We start from the raw sequence: 18,566 nt of genomic DNA, 5'->3' as shown, positions 1-18,566 counted from the left end.
AGTTCACCTATCTACCTAAAGGCTGGATCCTCCAGAAGATACTCAACTGTTGTGAATCCCTTCCCCAGATAACTCATCAACCAGAAGAAACTGATGCATAGTTGTAGGAAGGAAGACTGGAGTTGACACCACACCCAGAGCCCATACAGAATTAGTCCCAGGCTATTGTCTGTTCTTTGGGTCCATTAATCTCCCCTAAACATCATTTACCCTTCCACTAAAATTTCCTACCTCTCCCATTTCTCACTCTCCTTTGAAGAGGATATTTAAGATTCAACCACTTGGCCTTTGTTTGAGTTTCAAACTTTGTGTGACACTTGCACGTTAATAAATTGGTGTGTCTTTTTCCCATTAATCTGTTTATCGTCTTTATTGTTTTACTGTTTGTTTGTTTGTTGTTGATGTTGTTGTTGTTTTGAGATGAAGTCTCGCTGTCTCCCAGGCTGGAGTGCAGTGGTGCGATCTCAGCTCACAGCAACCTCCACCTCCCGGATTCAAGCAATTCTCCTACCTCAGCCTCCCAAGTAGCTGGGATTATAGGCGCCTGCCACCACGCCCAGCTAATTGTTGTATTTTCAGTAGAGACGGGGTTTCTCCATGTTGGCAAGACTGGTCTTGAACTCCTGACCTCAGGTGATCCACCCGCCTCGGAATCCCAAAATGCTGGGATTACAGGCGTGAACCACTGTGCCTGGCCTTGTTTTATTGGCTCAAATTGTTGAAACTTCAGAGGTGGAAAGAAAGTTCCTTTACTCCCTACATCACCATGATTTGGTGATGGTGGTAGTGGGGGGCTGTGGGTCAGCGTGTGTACTAGTATTCCATTTCTGTACAAAACTAATAAAGTTTTGCTCATGTATACATAAGTACAGGCACATAGAAAATATATTTTTGGAGGGCTTCCACTTTGTACTTTAGATAGAATCTGTGTTTGATAATGCTGTAATGATTAAAAGATTTGTGATTTTTAAAATAGCATAAGCCTTAAAAAATAAATATAGCCTTTCAAAAATGTCAAAGACTAAATCTAGGATTACTTTCATCCAGGATTCAGATTGCAGGGGTAAAAATAAGGGGAAAGAATGGCCAATAAACACATGGAAAGGTTAACATCATTAATTGTCAGGGAAATGCAAATCAAAACCACAACATAGAAACACCTCACACCCATTAACAGGTCTATTATAAAAAACAAAAAACACCAGAAAGTAACAAGCGTTGGTGATAATGTAGAGAAATTGGAACCCTTGTGCATCGCTGGTGAGAATGAATATGGTGCAGCTGCTGTGGAAATAGTATGAGGGTTCCTCTCAAAGTTAACCATAGAATTACTGTTTAATCCAGCAATTCCACTTCTAGGAAATAACCAAAATAATTAAAACCAGGACCTTCAACAGGTATTTGTACACCAATGTTCCTACCACCATTATTCACAATAGCCAAAAGATGGAACCAACCCAAATGCCCATCAAAGATGAATGGGTAAACAAAATGTGATCTATACACACAATGGAACATTATTCAGCCTTAAAAAGGAATGATTTTGTGACACATGATACATGATACATGGATGAACCATGATACATGGATGAACCATGATACATGGATGAACCATGATACATGGATGACACATGATTTTGTGATACATGACACATGATACATGGATGAACCTTGAAGACAATATGCTAAATGGAATGAGCCAGACAAGAAAAGGACAAATATATGATTCCACTTATATGAAGTACCTAGAGGTTTCAAATTCATAGAAACAGAAAGTAGGGTGGTGGTTGCCAGGGGCTGTGGGGAGGGAGGAATGAGGAGTTCTTGTTTAATGGTACAGAGTTTCAGTTTGGGAAGATGAAAAAGTTCTGGTGACCAATGGTGGTGATGGTAGCACATCGACCAGGATATCCTTAATGCCACTGATCTGTGCACCTAAAAATGGTTAAGAGTTAAGTTTGATGTTATGTATATTTTGTCAAAACTAAAAATTAAGGGGGAAACAAGACCACATCCCAATAGAGAAACTCAGGTGGCCTGAACAGGCCCTGGACACTGGCTCCCACCTGCAGTGTTTGATGAACTCAATATTTGAGTAGCGGAGTTTGCCCAGACTCTCCTCCAAGTACTGCCGGAAGCTGCGCAGGGACACCTGGGTGACATCAACATAGCTAAGCAACTCCTGGTGCAGTGTGTTGCTGAGAATGACCAGCCTGTGGGAGACAGAGGAGGAACAGGACGGTGATGGGGGACAACCCTGGGGGACAAGGGAGGGGCAGGTGGTGATGGTGACCAGCCTAGGGGATGTGGGAGGGGCAGGTGGTGATGATGACCAGCTTGGGGACACAGGAGGGACAGGTGGTGATGGTGAGCATCCTGAAGACATGGGAGGGGAAGGTGGTGATAGGTGACCTTCCTGGGGACACAGCGCTGATGGGTGACCAGTTTGGGGGGCATGAGAGGGAAGGGTGGTGGCCTGGGCCTGAAAGGAGGACATCCTGGGAGTCTATTTGGGCTCCACAAGCTGTGCCCAGCTGCCCAGCTTCTCTGGGTAGCAAAGGGGGCAGTAGAAGGAAGTTCAAAATTCCAGTGTCTGTAGGACACACTCTGGGTGTGCTGGATCAGAGGGCATCCTTCTCTCTCTGACCCTTGCAATCAAATTGGTGAAAGAATCCCAGAAGATCCTACTGGATCTTTGTCTCTGCTCCAGTGGGCTGTGTCTGACCCCCAGCAAGGTGGCTCCTGCACCTGTGATCCCCTAAAAGAGTGCCCTGAGAGTGTCCTCTTTACAACCAAGTCCACCAGAACCAGCTGTCCCTTATGTGCCTGATGGCTGCGTAGACACTTGCCAGTCTCCTCCCTCCGACCTGCCTGAGGTCTCCATCTCATACCCCAAATGGCCTCTCTGGAGCCCCTTGCTCTGTCCTGAGCACACTCCTACACTGAGCTGAGCCAGTGCTCTTTCAGGGATTGTGGAACGCAACCCTCTCCCATCTTTCTCCATTCAGGGCTCTTCTGAGTTCATATTCAATGCTGCCTCCTGCAGGAAGTCCTCCCTGATTTTTCCTGAGGGAAAGTGGTCTTCCCCACCACTGATATTTCATAGTACTTGAAATGGTTTACACCCTTGCATGCTGCCTGTGTGTGTTCTTTGCTCTCTGGCTGCTCACTCCCTGCCCTCCCACGCAATATTCCACACAGAGTTTGACTTGATTCTCTTGAAGAGTTTAACTTGAAAGAAGGCTCTGGAGGTGCCTTCTGCTCTTGTGTCTACAGGGAGGGGGGCTCCTTTGAAAGGACCAGCCAAACTGAGATTCCAGAGCCACATGACTGGGGTGGAGACTCCCAGGAGCCCTTACTTTTGGCTTCTGGTGGCATTCAAGAAGATGTGTTCCATGTCATAGATCTTGAGGCGGAAGTTTTTGCTCCTCACGTTTTGTTCTTCTTGGAACTGGCAGAACATCAGCCGCTCCTTCTTCAGCGTCTCAGTCACCCCAGCACAGTGGCTGTCCAACCGCTCTTGATGAAGTAAGAGCTCCGCTGAAAAAGCATTAAGAGAGCTGGGGTCCCTGGGACCCGACTTACCTCAGCATGTTGCTTTCCTGGAACAAGGCCCGTCTGCTGCCTCTCCCGGGCCAGCTGCAGAACAGGAACGATTCAGGTCAAGGCCCCTTGTCCTGCCCCTGTTGCCTTCATCAGGGCTTGGGCTGGAGACGAGGCCTGGCCATGAGCAGGAAGCTCCTGTTGGTGGAGACACCCTGCCCGGAGCAGAGGGAACACAGCCAGGAAGATGGAGAGTCTGGGGAGCAGCCAAGTAGCAGGCAGGATGGGCAGGGGGTGTTGGGGAGGGCTGAGATCTAGGTGAGAGGGTCTGGGGGGTAACAGCAAGTACAGCACTGAGCAGTCTGGGTTTGCTCCTTAACATCAGCAGATCCTTATGTCCAGTGAGCCTGAATTCCAACTGTCTTCCAAGGTGGAGTGGCAAGAACAAGGACTGGGCTTCCAGGGATCCATCATAGGCCTTTAGGTGAGCAGAGAGTCCCTAGAGCCCCCAACTCTGACCACCTCCCATCTGACCCCACTATCATCTGAAGTGGTGGAAGTGCTGTGGTCCCAGCTCTGCCAAAATGACTAGTGAGATGCTAGGACTTCGCTTCTCTGGCCTTGTTTTCCACACTGTGTATTGGCTCAGGGGGCCTGGGAAGGAAAGGGAGCCAGCCTTCAGGGAGCTTCTACTCAGTGCATGTAGAATCCTTTTTATTCCTCAGTGCATTTAGCACATACATTTTCCAGATGAGAACAATGAGGTTCCAAATGCCACACAAGTTGCCTGAGCCTGCAAGCACTGGGATTCAAGGCCACTTGTCAACTTGCACAACTCCTTCCCCGCTCCAGGAATAGGAGTTTGTGTGGGTTAGTGACGGGGCTCTCTGATAGCTCTAAAGGGCTTTGAAGGAGCTGGGGTATAATTTGAGTGAAAAACCAACAGTCATGGAAGAATCCTACTGAAAACATCCCCCCCGCCCCCCGCCACATTAACAGAGCCCACCACGTAGGTGTGAAATGCATGTAGTTTTAAGTATGATAAATGATAAAGTAGAAATAATGGCTACCACTTTTGGAGGCTGTATCTTGTACCAGGTGCTCATGATTCCTTACTATACCATTTAAAAAAGGTTTATTACCACCTCCTTTACACCTCCATCAACCCCTTCTGCAGGTGAGAGAGGGGTCAGAGAGGTCAGGTAACCTGTACAGGGTCACACGGTCACAGGAGTTGAAACTGAGAGCTCTAATTCCTGAGCTATGGGCTTGCCTCTAGAATATCCACTATGCAGGTGTGTATCTGACAGGTGTATGAGCAGATCTGGCATCCAAGAGCTAAAACAGTACAACACTCTTTGTTTTCAACTCTAACACCCTCTTGGAAAAAAATGGAAATGAGAAAAAAATCTCGCAGGAGGATTCTGAGTACCACCTTCTTCTGCAAGCCTCGGAGGTGTGAACCCTCTTGCACATCTTCCATGGTGTGATGAGAACATGCTAACATTGCATGGTACAAACTGGGACAGCTAATGGACATGGAGCCACAGTGGAGCAGACATTGACGGAGGGCTGGGGGCAGGGCAGACATTCCCAGGCAGTGTCTGTACCTGCCCTGACGTTGTGGATGTCTTTTTCAATCTGCTGGGCTCTTGGCTGGTGCAGGTGCAGATGCAGCTCCAGTTCTGAATCCAGCTCATTGACTTTGGTGGCTACGGTGACCCGGGTGTTGAGGGAACACTGGTCAAACCACTTCTCGAGGTGCTCGAAGAAGCCAGCTCGAAGTCTGAGGGAGAGACCAGCCAGGGTCAGCCCTGCCAGCAATCATGTCCTATGAGAGGTCTTTCCATATGAAGCCCAAAGGGCTTCCCCCCTTCACCCCTTTTCCTCATTTCATTTCCCAGCTACATTGCATTTCATTGTGTAAATGGACCATGACTCGTTTAACCGTACCACTGCTGGAGGACATTACGTATGTCAGATGTAGAAGTGTTTCTTTGGATAAATGACCTTGAACTGTAGTTGCTGAATCAAAGGTTAAAACACATTTGTGGTTTTGGCAGATATGGCCAAACTGTTTCCACTAGAAGTCAACTTGTATTCTCATCAGCGATGTTCCTATTTCTTCACAGTCTCAGAGTGTATTGTCAGATGTCTAAGTTTGACAATTTTGTCATATTATGATTGAGACTGAGCATATTTTCATGTGTTTAAGATTATTTAGGCTGGGCACTGTGGCTCATGCTTATGATCCCAGCACTTTGGGAGACTGAAGCAGGAGGATTGCTTGAACCTAGGAGTTAGAGACCAGTCTGGGCAACATGGTGAGACCCCATCTCTACAAAATATTTACAAAATTAGCTGGTCATGGTGACATGTGCCTATGGTCCCATCTACTCAGGAGGCTAAGGCTGCAGTGAGTCATGCCACTGAACTCCAGCCTAGGTGACAGAGTGAGACTCTGCCTCAAAAAAACCCAAGAGTATTTAGTTTCTCTTTCTGTGTACTGTCCATGAATGTCTTTTGCCCAATTCTCTGTTGTGAATAGCGGTTCTTTTTTACAAATCAATTTCTAGGGGCTCCTCATATACTGGGGACATGAGGGTCATTGACTTTGATGTGAGTTGCAAATGTTGCTTCTCAGCTTATCATTTCTTCCTTTTTAAAATTTATGATGCTTTTTTGGCCATGTATTGTTAAGATGTCAGTTTCCAAAAACTGACCTATAGATTTAATGCAATAACAAGAAACAACATTGCAGCAGACGTCTTATGGAAACTTGAGCTAATTTAAAAAATTATGTAGAAATACAAAGGGCCAAGAATAATGGAGGGAGAAGACTAAAGTTGGAGGACTTACACTATCAGATTTAATTAAGACTTAGTGTAAAGCTGTAGTAATCAAGCAGTGTGAAGTCATTGGATAGACACACAGAGAACTAGAAAAGACACGTGGCAGAGCAGTGGGGGAGAGGAGAGTCTCTTCATTAAATGACCCAGGATCAACTGGTTATCTATATGGGAAAGAAATGAATCTTGACCCCTATTTCACACCATAAACAAAAATCAGTTCCAGGTGGATTTCAGATGTTAATATGGAAGTTGAAAACAATCACATTTTAAATATGTAACATTGGAGAACATCTCCATGTCCTTGGGGGTAAGGCACAAAGTAAATTAATCTTAATTAAAAAATTGATGAATTCGACCTTATTAGAAATAAGAACTTCTGTTCATCAAAAGATATAACTTGAAAGAGAGTAAAAAAGGCAAGCGCAGAGAGGGGATGAATATTTGCCATTTATTTATCTGACAAAGCCTTATATAGAATATATAATTTAATTTTTTTTTTGAGATGGAGTCTCACTCTGTCTCCCAGTCTGGAGTGTAGCAGCACTCTCTCGGTTCACTGTAACCTCCGCCTCCCAGCTTCAGGCGATTCTCCTGCCTCAGTCTCCTGAGTAGCTGGAATTACAAGTGTACACCACCACGCCTGGCTATAGAATACATAATTAATTCCCATAAATTAATAAGAAAAAAGAAAATCAACCAGAAAAATAATAGGCAAAAGATTTTGCTAGGCATTTCACAAAAAGATACCCAAATGGCCCAACGAGTATTTTAAAAAGAATACAATATCATACTCATCAGGAGAATACATACTAAAACCACAATGAAACACCACTGTAACCATACCAGAATGGCTAAGATAAAAATCACTAACAATGCCACTGAGGTTGTGGAGCAGTTGAAGTTCTCATATGCTGTTGTAAGCTGTAAAACTGTTAAAAACCACTTTTGAAAACTCCTTGGTAATATCTTTTGGCCGTATCTCCTACAGATGGATATGGACACACACTCTGTGAGTTAGCAGTTCCACTCTTAGTTCTATATGTAACAGAAACGTATACATATATTCACCAGAAGACTTGTACAAGAGTGTTTGGAGCAACATTATTGGTATATTGGAAAGACCAAATGTGTATCAGTAAAATGGATTAATAAAATGGATTATATTTTTTTATAATGGGACACTATACAGAAATAAAAACTGAACTCTAGCCACATTCAATAATATATATGTCTCATAAACATAATAAAAGAGTGAGTTCTGTATGACTTAATTTAGATAAAAAATAAGCAAAATGAACTCAGAAGTTATAATATTTGTTATCTTTGGGGAAGACAGAGCGGTGGCTTGGGATGGGTACACAAAGTGGGTTCCTGAAGGGTTGGTAATTGTTCCATTTCTTGTGGGCTTTGGGTGTCAACTGTGTCATATTTGGGCAATTCATTGAGCTATGCACTTATGACTTTCATACTTTCATGAAGGCATGTTATCCTTCAGTATGCAAACCCAATCAGTTGGACAGATAATTTTTTTCTGGTTAGTCATAAGGCCAGATAGCATAGTGCTTGGTGCAAGATTCTAGAGTTACAGGGTCTGTCTGGATTCATATCTTGGATCAAACTGCTTTCTGTCATGGAGATCTAGGCCAAATGACTAACTCTCGGAGCCTCAGTTTCTTCAACTGTAAAATGGAGTTAATTATGGTACCTCTCTCACATTTATTAAGGGGATTAAATACACTCGGTAAATAATAGCTCCTGTGATAGTCCTTGCTGACCTTTGTCCTATCTGCTATGGAGAGGGCAGATGATGGCCTCTGGTAGATTGAGAGGGATGATGTTTGAGTCAAGAGACATTTCCAAGGTGAGATGCCGCTGAGGTGTAGGAGAAAAAGCCCAAAGGCCTGATTGTACTCCTTTCATTCCTCATCTCCAGCCTCCTGCCCATGTTACATATGGGACGTGAACGAACCAGGAGATCTCTAGCTGATGAGTCCTCCTACGACATTGTAGAGGCAGGAGGACAATGAGAATGCCATCCAAAAGGCAAACACAAATGTCCACATTTGATCCAAACTCAAACACAAAGGCCCAGAAACTTGGGAGTTAGGGGAAGTAAATTCCCCTGGGTGGAAATTTACTTGGGGTTATGGGTCATTTCTCTATTCTTCATTTTTCTTATATTTTCTGCAACAAAACTCTTTGGTAATATCTTTTGGCCATGTCTTCTAGCAATGGACATGGATATAGTCCATGAGTGAACAGTTCCATTCTTATATTTTGCACATATTGAGTACAAAATGCCATACATGAGATATTTATATTTATGGTATATATCTGTAGAATTAAAATAGAAAAAGAAAAGAAACCTTACGATTACAGATGTACCAGGAAATAGAACCCAAAAGTATCTGGCAGGGAAAACACTGTATCTTATGTCCAAGGCCCAAGCCAGCAGACAGCCTCCTGAGGTGGGTGCAGGGGGTCACTCTCACAGAAGATATCTGTGACTGCAAACAATTCCTGGATATTGCCATTTTTTTATTGTGTTTCTCACCCCTACCTTCCTTCAGTTACCTACATTTTTTCCTTATCCAACTGATACCAGTCCAATCCTTTTCTTTTCTTTTCTTTTCTTTTTTTTTTTTTTAACATTTCACCTTGTTAACAAAACTCAGAACAACAGGATGAGAATAAAGTAGTTTTTTACTCACTGTTTCTTAATTTCTAAAATTAGTCTCGATGGAATTGTCACTTGTTCTATGAACTTGGCACTGGAAGTGTCGCTGATGAACATGGCTGAGAAGGTGGAATGGGACTTCCTGCAATGCTCTTCTTCTTCCAGGGGTACGAAGACAAAATACGTGTTTCCACTGGAGATTGTGAAGGACTCCATGTCCTCATAGTACATCTCCTCCAGACCCTCTTCCTTGTCTTCTTCCTAAGCAGGTAACAAGACTAAAGTTGACTTGATATCATCAAACGGACTTGGGAATGCCAACCACAGGTTCCTTGATATCAGAGGTTGTAAACCAAATTTTGGGCCAAGATTATGGCTGAATCTTGCCTAGGTTCCACACCCCTGCAACACACAGTGCTTTTAAAATTGGGAAGTTCTACATAAAAATCTGGGTTTTAAAATATCAGAAAATATGTCAATTCTGAACCTGCATTCCCACATGGCATCTTTAGTTGGAGTTGAGTAATATCTGATGCACAGTCTTCATCATTTGTCATTATTTTACACTTGGTCTCCAGCCCTCTTTTCTATTACATGCCTGTAGGAATGTGAGTTTGGGATTCCTGCTCAAAAAGAAGTCTAAGATACCAATTTTTCCACAACAATATAGGACATGATTCTTCTGCAATTCTATGATTATGAAATTCAAGTTATTGTTCTGTGATTTTGAATGTGTTTTGAGGACAAGATTTACTTTATGAGAGTTACTTCCCTGCACTCAAAGGAGAGCTCTGTCTGCCAGCTTGGATATGGAGCTTTTGAGAATAGGAAGAAAGAAGAAATAAACAGACCAAGGTGAAACAAGAGAGTCTAAGTTGATCTATTCCATAAGGAGGAATTGAGAAGGAGAGAGAATCAGCACGGGATAAGGAAAGCCACACAGTTGAAAAGTGACTTTAGAGTAGGTTGCAGGGAAATGAGGAGAGGAAAGTGAATTTTAGAAAGCATTGCTATGGCTGGGTGCAGTGGCTTACATCGGTACTCCCAGTACTTTGGGAGGCTGAGGTGGCAGATCATTTGAGGTGATGAGTTTGAGACCAGCCTGGGCAACATGGTGAAACCTTGTCTCTACTAAAAATACAAAAATTAGAGGTTGATTCCAAGATGGCCGAATAGGAAGAGCTGCGGTCTGCAGCTCCCAGCATGATCGATGCAGAAGATGGGTGATTTCTGCATTTCCAACCGAGGTACCTGGTTCATCTCAGTGGGAGTGGTCGGAAAGTGGGTGCAGCCCACAGAGGGTGAGCCAAAGCAGGGCGGGGCATCACCTCACCCGGGAAGCACAAGGGGTCAGGGGATTTCCCTTTCTTAGCCAAGGGAAGTGGTGACAGACTGTACCAGGAAAATCAGGACACTGCCACTTAAACACTGAGCTTTTCAAATGGTCTTAGCAAATGGCACACCAGGAGAATATATCCCACGCCTGGCTCAGCAGGTCCCACACCCATGGAGCCTTGCTCACTGCTAGTCCAAAATCAAACTGTGAGGCGGAAAGTCTGACTGGGTGGGGGGATGTCTGCCATTGCTAACGATTGACTAGGTAAACAAAGCAGCAAACTGGGTGGAGCCCACCTCAGTTCAATGAGGCCTGCCTGCCTCTGTAGACTCCACCTCTGGGGGCAGGGCATAGCTGAACAAAAGGCAGCAAAAACTTCTGCAGACTTAAACGTCCCTGTCTGACAGCTCTGAAGAGACAAGTGGTTCTCCCAGCAAAGTGTTTGAGCTCTGAGAATGGACAGACCGCCTCCTCAAGTTGGTCCCTGACCCCCGTGTAGCCTAACTTGGAGACACCTCTCAGTAGGGGCTGACTGACACCTCATATAGCCAGGTACCCCTCTGAGATGAAGCTTCCAAAGCAAGGATCAGGCAGCAATATTTGCTGTTCTATAATATTTGCTGTTTTGCAGCCTTCACTGGTGAAACCCAGGCAAACAGGGTCTGGAGTGGACCTCCAGCAAACTCCAACAGACCTGTAGCTGAGAGACCTGACTGTTAGAAGGAAACTAACAAACAGAAAGGAATAGCATCAATATCAACAAAAAGGACATCCACACCAAAACCCCATCTGTAGGTCAGCATCATCAAAGACCAAAGGTAGATAAAAACCACAAAGATGGGGAGAAACCAGAGCAGAAAAGCTAAAAATTCTAAAAACCAGAGCACCTCTTCTTCTCCAAATGATCACAGCTCCTTGCCAGCAACAGAACAAAGCAGGATGGAGAATGACTTTGAGGAGTTGACAGAAGTAGGCTTCAGAAAGTCGGTAATAACAAACTTCTCTGAGCTAAAGGAGGATGTTCGAACCCATCGCAAGGAAGCTAAAAACCATGAAAAAAGATTAAATGAACGGCTAACTAGAATAAACAGTGTAGGGAAGACCTTAAATGACCTGATGGAGCTGAAAACCATGGCATGAGAACTATGTGACGCATGCACAAGCTTCAGTAGCTGATTCAATCAATGGAAGAAAGGGTATCAGTGATTGAAGATCAAATTAATAAAATAAAGCGAGAACAGAAGTTGAGAGAAAAAGAGTAAAAAGAAACAAACAAAGCCTCCAAGAAATATGGGACTATGTGAAAAGACTAAATCTACGTTTGATTGGTGTACCTGAAAGTGACGGGGAGAATGGAACCAAGCTAGAAAACACTCTTCAGTATATTATCCAGGATAACTTCCCCAACCTAGCAAGGCAGGCCAACATTCAAATTCAGGAAATACAGAGAACACCACAAAGATATTCCTCAAGAAGAACAACCCCAAGACACACAATTGTCAGATTCACTAAGGTTGAAACAAAGGAAAAAATACTAAGAGCAACCAGAGAGAAAGGTCGGGTTACCCACAATGGGAAGCCCACCAGACTAACAGCGGATCTCTTAGTAGAAACCCTGCAAGCCAGAGGAGAGTGGGGGCCAATATTCAACATTCTTAAAGAAAAGAATTTTCAACTCAGAATTTCATATCCAGCCAAACTAAGCTTCATACGTGAAGGAGAAATAAAATCCTTTACAGACAAGCAAATGCTGAGAGATTTTGTCACCACCAGGCCTGCCTTACAAGAGCTCCTGAAGGAAGCACTAAACATAGAAAGGAAGAACTGGTACCACTCACTGCAAAAACATGCCAAATTGTAAAGACTATCGATGCTAAGAAGAAACTGCATCAACTAAAGGGCAAAATAACCAGCTAACATCATAATGACAGGATCAAATTCACACATAACAATATTAACCTTAAATGTAAAGGGGCTAAATGCCCCAGTTAAAAGACACAGACTGGCAAATTGGATACAGTCAAGACTCATCAGTGTGCTGTATTCAGGAGATCCATCTCATGTGCAGAGATACACATAGGCTCAAAATAAAGGGATGGAGGAAGATCTTCCAAGCAAATGGAAAGCAAATAAATAAATAAATAAATAAAAGCAGGGGTTGCAATCCTAGTCTCTGATAAAACAGACTTTAAACCAACAAAGATCAAAAGAGACAAAGAAGGTCACTACATAATGGTAAAGGGATCAATTCAACAAGAAGAGCTAACTATCCTAAATATATATGCACCCAATACAGGAGCACCCAGATTCATAAAGCAAGTCCTGAGAGACCTACAAAGAGACTTAGACTCCCACACAATAATAATGGGAAACTTTAACACCCCACTGTCAATATTAGACAGATCAACGAGACAGAAAGTTAACAAGGATATCCAGGAATTGAAGGCTCTGCACCAAGCAGACCTAACAGACATCTATAGAACTCTTCACCCCAAATCAACAGAATATACATTCTTCTCAGCACCACATCACACTTATTCCAAAATCAATCACATCGTTGGAAGTAAAGCACTCAGCAAATGTAAAAGAACAGAAATCACAACAAACTGTCTCTCAGACCACAGTGCAATCATATTAGAACTCAGGATTAAAAAACTCACTCAAAACCACACAACTACATGGAAACTGAACGACCTGCTCCTTAATGACTACCAGGTAAATAATGAAATGAAGGTAAAAATAAAGATGTCCTTTGAAACCAATGAGAACAAAGACACAACGTACCAGAATCTCTGGGACACATTTAAAGCAGTGTGTAGAGGGAAATTTATAGCACTAAATGCCCACAAGAGAAAGCAGGAAAGATCTAAAACCGACATCCTAACATCACAATTAAAAGAACTAGAGAAACAAGAATAAACAAATTCAAAAGCTAGCAGAAGGCAAGAAATAACTAAGATCAGAGCAGAACTGAAGGAGATAGAGACACCAAAAAATCCTTCAAAAAATCAATGAATCCAGGAGCTGGCTTTTTGAAAAAGATCAACAAAATTGATAGACTGCTAGCAAGACTAATAAAGAAGAAAAGAGAGAAGAATCAAATAGACACAATTAAAAAAATGATAAAGGGGATATCATCACTGATCCCACAGAAATACAAACTACCATCAGAGAATACTATAAACACCTCTATGCAAATAAACTAGAAAATCTAGAAGAAATGGATAAATTCCTGGACACATACACCCTCCAAAGACCAAACCAGGAAGAAATGGAATCTCTGAATAGACCAATAATAGGCTCTGAAATGAAGGCAATAATTAATAGCCTACCAACCAAAAAAAGTCCAGGACCAGACGGATTCACAGCCAAATTCTACCAGAGGTACAAAGAGGAGCTGGTACTATTCCTTCTGAAACTATTCCAATCAATAGAAAAACAGGGAATCCTCCCTAACTCATTTTACGAGCCAGCATCATCCTGACACCAAAGCCTGGCAGAGACATGACAAAAAAAGAGAATTTTAGACCAATATCCCTGATGAACATTGATGCAAAAATACTCAATAAAACACTGACAAACCGAATCCAGCAGTACATCAAAAAGCTTATCCACCACAATCAAGTTGACTTCATCCCTGGGATGCAAGGCTGGTTCAGCATACTCAAATCAATAAACGTAATCCATTACATAAACAGAACCAAAGACAAAAACCACAAGATTATCTCAATAGCTGCAGAAAAGGCCTTTGACAAAATTCAACAGCCCTTCATGCTAAAAACTCTCAATAAAATAGGTATTGATGGAACATATTTCAAAATAATAAGACCTATTTATGACAAACCCACAGCCAGTATCATACTTAAGGGCAAAAACTGGAAGCATTTCCTTTGAAAACTGGCACAAGACAGGGATGCCCTCTCTCACCACTCCTGTTCAACATAGTGTTGGAATTTCTGGCCAGGGCAATCAGGCAAGAGAAAGAAATAAAGGGTATTCAATTAGGAAAAGAGGAAGTCAATTGTCCCTGTTTGCAGATGCCATGATTGTACATTTAGAAAACCCCATCATCTCAGCCCAAAATCTCCTTAAGCTGAGAAGCAACTTCAGCAAAGTCTCAGGATAAAAATCGGCCGGGCGCGGTGGCTCAAGCCTGTAATCCCAGCACTTTGGGAGGCCGAGACGGGCAGATCACGAGGTCAGGAGATCGAGACCATCCTGGCTAACACGGTGAAACCCCGTCTCTACTAAAAAATACAAAAAACTAGCCAGGCGAGGTGGCGGCGCCTGTAGTCCCAGCTACTCGGGAGCCTGAGGCAGGAGAATGGCGGGAACCCGGGAGGCAGAGCTTGCAGTGAGCTGAGATCCGGCCACTGCACTCCAGCCTGGGGGACAGAGCGAGACTCCGTCTCAAAAAAAAAAAAAAAAAAAAAAAAAAAAAAAAAAAAAAAAAAAAAAAAAATCAATGTGCAAAAATCACAAGCATTATACACCAATAACAGACAGAGAGCCAAATCATGAGTACACTCCCATTCACAATTGCTACATAGAGAATAAAATACCTAGGAATCCAGCTTACACGGGATGTGAAGGACCTCTTCAAGGAGAACTACAAACCACTGCTCAATGAAATAAAAGAGGACACAAACAAATGGAAGAACATTCCATGCTCATAGATAGGAAGAATCAATATCGTGAAAATGGCCATACTGCCCAATGTAATTTATAGATTCAATGACATCCCCATCAAGCTACCAATGACTTTCTTCACAGAACTGGAAAAAACTACTTTAAAGTTTATATGGAACCAAAAAAGAGCCTGCATTGCCAAGACAATCCTAAGCAAAAAGAATAAACTTGGAGGCATCACACTACCTGACTTCAAACTATACTACAAGGCTACCATAAACAAAACAGCATGGTTTTGGTTGTACCATGGTACTTGTACCAAAACAGAGATATAGACCAATGGAACAGAACAGAGGCCTCAGAAATAACACCATACATCTACAACCATCTGATCTTCAATAAACCTGACAAAAACAAGTAATGGGGAAAGGATCTCCTATTCAGTAAATGATGCTGGGAAAACTGGCTAGTCATATATAGAAAGCTGAAACTGGATCCCTTCCTTATACCTTACACAAAAATTAATTCAAGATGGATTAAAGACTTAAGTGTTAGACCTAAAACCATAAAAACCCTAGAAGAAAACCTAGGCAATATCATTCAGGACATAGGCATGGGCAAGGACTTCATGACTAAAACACCAAAAGTAATGGCAACCAAAGTCAAAATAGACAAATGGGATATAATTAAACTAAAGAGCTTCTGCACAGCAAAAGAAACTACCATCAGAGTGAACAGGCAACCCACAGAATGGGAGAAAATTTTTGCAACCTACCCATCTGGCAAAGAGCTAATATCCAGAATCTACAAAGAACTTAAACAAATTTACAAGAAAAAAATCAAACAACCCCATCAAAAAGTGGGCAAAGGATATGAACAGACACTTTTCAAAAGAAGAGGTTTATGCAGCCGACAGACACATGAAAAAATGCTCATCATCACTGGTCGTCAGAGAAATGCAAATCAAAACCACAATGAGATACCATCTCACACCAGTTAGAATGGTGATCATTAAAAAGTTGGGAAACAACAGATGCTAGAGAGGATGTGGAGAAATAGGAATGCTTTTACACTGTTGGTGGGAGTGTAAATTAGTTCAACCATTGTGGAAGACAGTGTGGCAATTCCTCAGGGATCTAGAACTAGAAATACCATTTGACCCAGCAACACCATTATTGGGTATATACCATAAACCATAAACATCCCATGTTCATGGATAGGAAGAGTCAATATCTTTAAAATGGCCATACTGCTCAGAGCAATTTACAGATTCAATGCTGTTCCTATCAAACTACTAATGACATTCTTCACAGAATCAGAAAATCTATTTTAAAATTTATATGCAACAAAAAAAGAGCCTGAATAGCAAAGGCAATCCTAAATAAAGAGAGCACAGCTGGAGGTATCATGTTACCTGACTTCAAACTATACTACAGGTCTACAGTAATCAAAACAGCATGATACAAGTACAAAAACAGACACACAGACCAATGGAGTAGAATGCCTCACACCTAAACCATCTGATCTTCAACAAAGCTGACAAAAATAAGCAATGAGGAAAGGACTACCCATTTAACAAATGGTGCTGGGATAACTGGGTAGCCATATGCAGAAGATTGAAACTGGACCCCTACCTTATACCACATACAAAAATCAACTCAAGATGGATTAAAGACTTAAATGTAAAGCTTAAAGCTATAAAAACAAAGCTATAAAAACCCTGGAAGATAAAATGAGAAATACCATTCTGGACATAGGACTTGGCAAAGATTTCATGATGAAGATGCCAAAAGCAATTGCAACAAAAACAAAAATCGACAAATGGACCTAATTAAACTAAAGAGCTTCTTCACAGCAAAAGAAACTATCAACAGAGTAAACAGACAACCTACAGAATGGGAGAAAATAATTGCAAACTATGCATCTGAAAAGGTCTAATATCCAGAATCTATAAAGAATTTAAATTAACAAGCAAAAACCAAACAACCCTATTCAAAAGTGGGCAAAGGACACAAACAGACACTTTTCAAAAGTAGATATACATGTGGCCAACCAGTATATGAAAAGGTGCTCAACATCACTAATCATTGGAGAATGTAAATCAAAACCACAATGAGATACCATCTCATAACAGTCAAAAAGAATATTAAAAAGTGAAAAAACAACAGACGCTGGCAAGGTTGCAGAGAAAAGGGTATGCTTATTCACTGCTGGTGGAAGTGTATTCCAGTGTGGCAATTTCTCCAAGAACTTAAAACAGAACTACCATTTGACCCCACAGTCCCATTATTGGGTATATACCCAGAGGAATGTAAATCATTCTACCATAAAGACACATGCATGCATATATATTCATGGCAGCACTATTCACAATAGCTAAGACATGGAATCAACCTAAATGCCCATTGACAATAGACTGGATAAATAAAATGTGGTACATATAAACCATGGGATACTATGCAACCATAAAAAGAATGAGATCATGTCCTTTGCAACAACATGGATGGAGACAACATGGATGGAGCTGGAGGCCATTATCCTAAGCAAACTAACAAAGGAAAAGAAAACAAATACTGCATGTTCTCACTTTTAAGTGGGAGCTAAACAAAGAACACATGGATACTAGGAGGGGAACAACAGATACTGGGGCCTATTTGAGGGTAAAGGTGGGGAGCAGGGAGAGGATCAGAAAAAAAAAAAAACTATTGGGTACTATGCTTATTACCCTGCTGACAAAATTATCTGTAAATCAAACCCTCATGACCCATAATTTACCTAAATAACAAACTTGCACGTGTACCCCTGAACCTAAAATAAATGTTTTTAAAAGTATGAATATTTTTGTAAATCTCTTTCTGCACCTCTATGGAGACTGGGCCACTGAAGACCCCAGCTTACACTAGGGATAAACACAAAATGAGCATAGCAAACTTTCTCTATGCCCACGAATGAATCAGTTGCTGGCTTACCTCACCCACAGATAAACTCTCTTGCTCTTCCTGTGCCTCCTTCTCCCCCTCCTCTTCCTCCAGTTTCTCCACCTCCTCCTCCTCTTCCTCCTTCTCATCTTCTTCCTGTGACTCCTTCTCTTCTCCTTGACCCTTCACATTCTCCTCATTCAGGGATGGGTTTAAGGAGCTCTCTCTTTCAACCTGCATTTCTTCCAACCCCTGAATAGAGCCTTCTTTGGACTCATCCATCTCAGCATGCAGTGGAGAGTTTTTCTGCTGCCCCAGCACCTCTTCAGTTATAAAGGACTCCATTTCTTGATCATTTTCTTCTTCCATCTCTTCTACTGATGTGGCAGCACTTGTCCCACTACTTATGCTTTCCTCACTTCTGCTCATGTCCTCTTTAGACCCTTGCTTCTTCCTCAGTTTCCTCAATCTCTTCTGGAAGGATTTTTCATGTGCTTCTGTTGATGATAAACACCAAAGCACAAGGAGAGACAATTTACTGATGCTGCCTGCATTGGGCCTCCCAACCCACAAACTCATAAAAGTGAAGTCTGGGAGAATAAGACTTGAAC

General features: G+C 42.2%; 1 protein-coding gene across 1 annotated transcript in view; it reads right to left on the bottom strand.

Moving 5' to 3' along the window:
* CCDC180 (coiled-coil domain containing 180) overlaps positions 1-18,566 on the bottom strand; it is a 68,296-nt gene that overhangs the window by 24,131 nt on the left and 25,599 nt on the right. The window contains 5 exon segments of the mRNA XM_073021791.1: positions 2,067-2,213; positions 3,360-3,540; positions 5,154-5,329; positions 9,107-9,333; positions 18,007-18,452. Of these exon segments, the coding sequence (XP_072877892.1) occupies positions 2,067-2,213; positions 3,360-3,540; positions 5,154-5,329; positions 9,107-9,333; positions 18,007-18,452 (1,177 nt within the window).

This window comes from Chlorocebus sabaeus, chromosome 12, assembly GCF_047675955.1.
Source record: "Chlorocebus sabaeus isolate Y175 chromosome 12, mChlSab1.0.hap1, whole genome shotgun sequence".
Classification (NCBI taxonomy): domain Eukaryota; kingdom Metazoa; phylum Chordata; class Mammalia; order Primates; family Cercopithecidae; genus Chlorocebus; species Chlorocebus sabaeus.
This window is presented reverse-complemented; position numbering and strand designations above follow the sequence as displayed.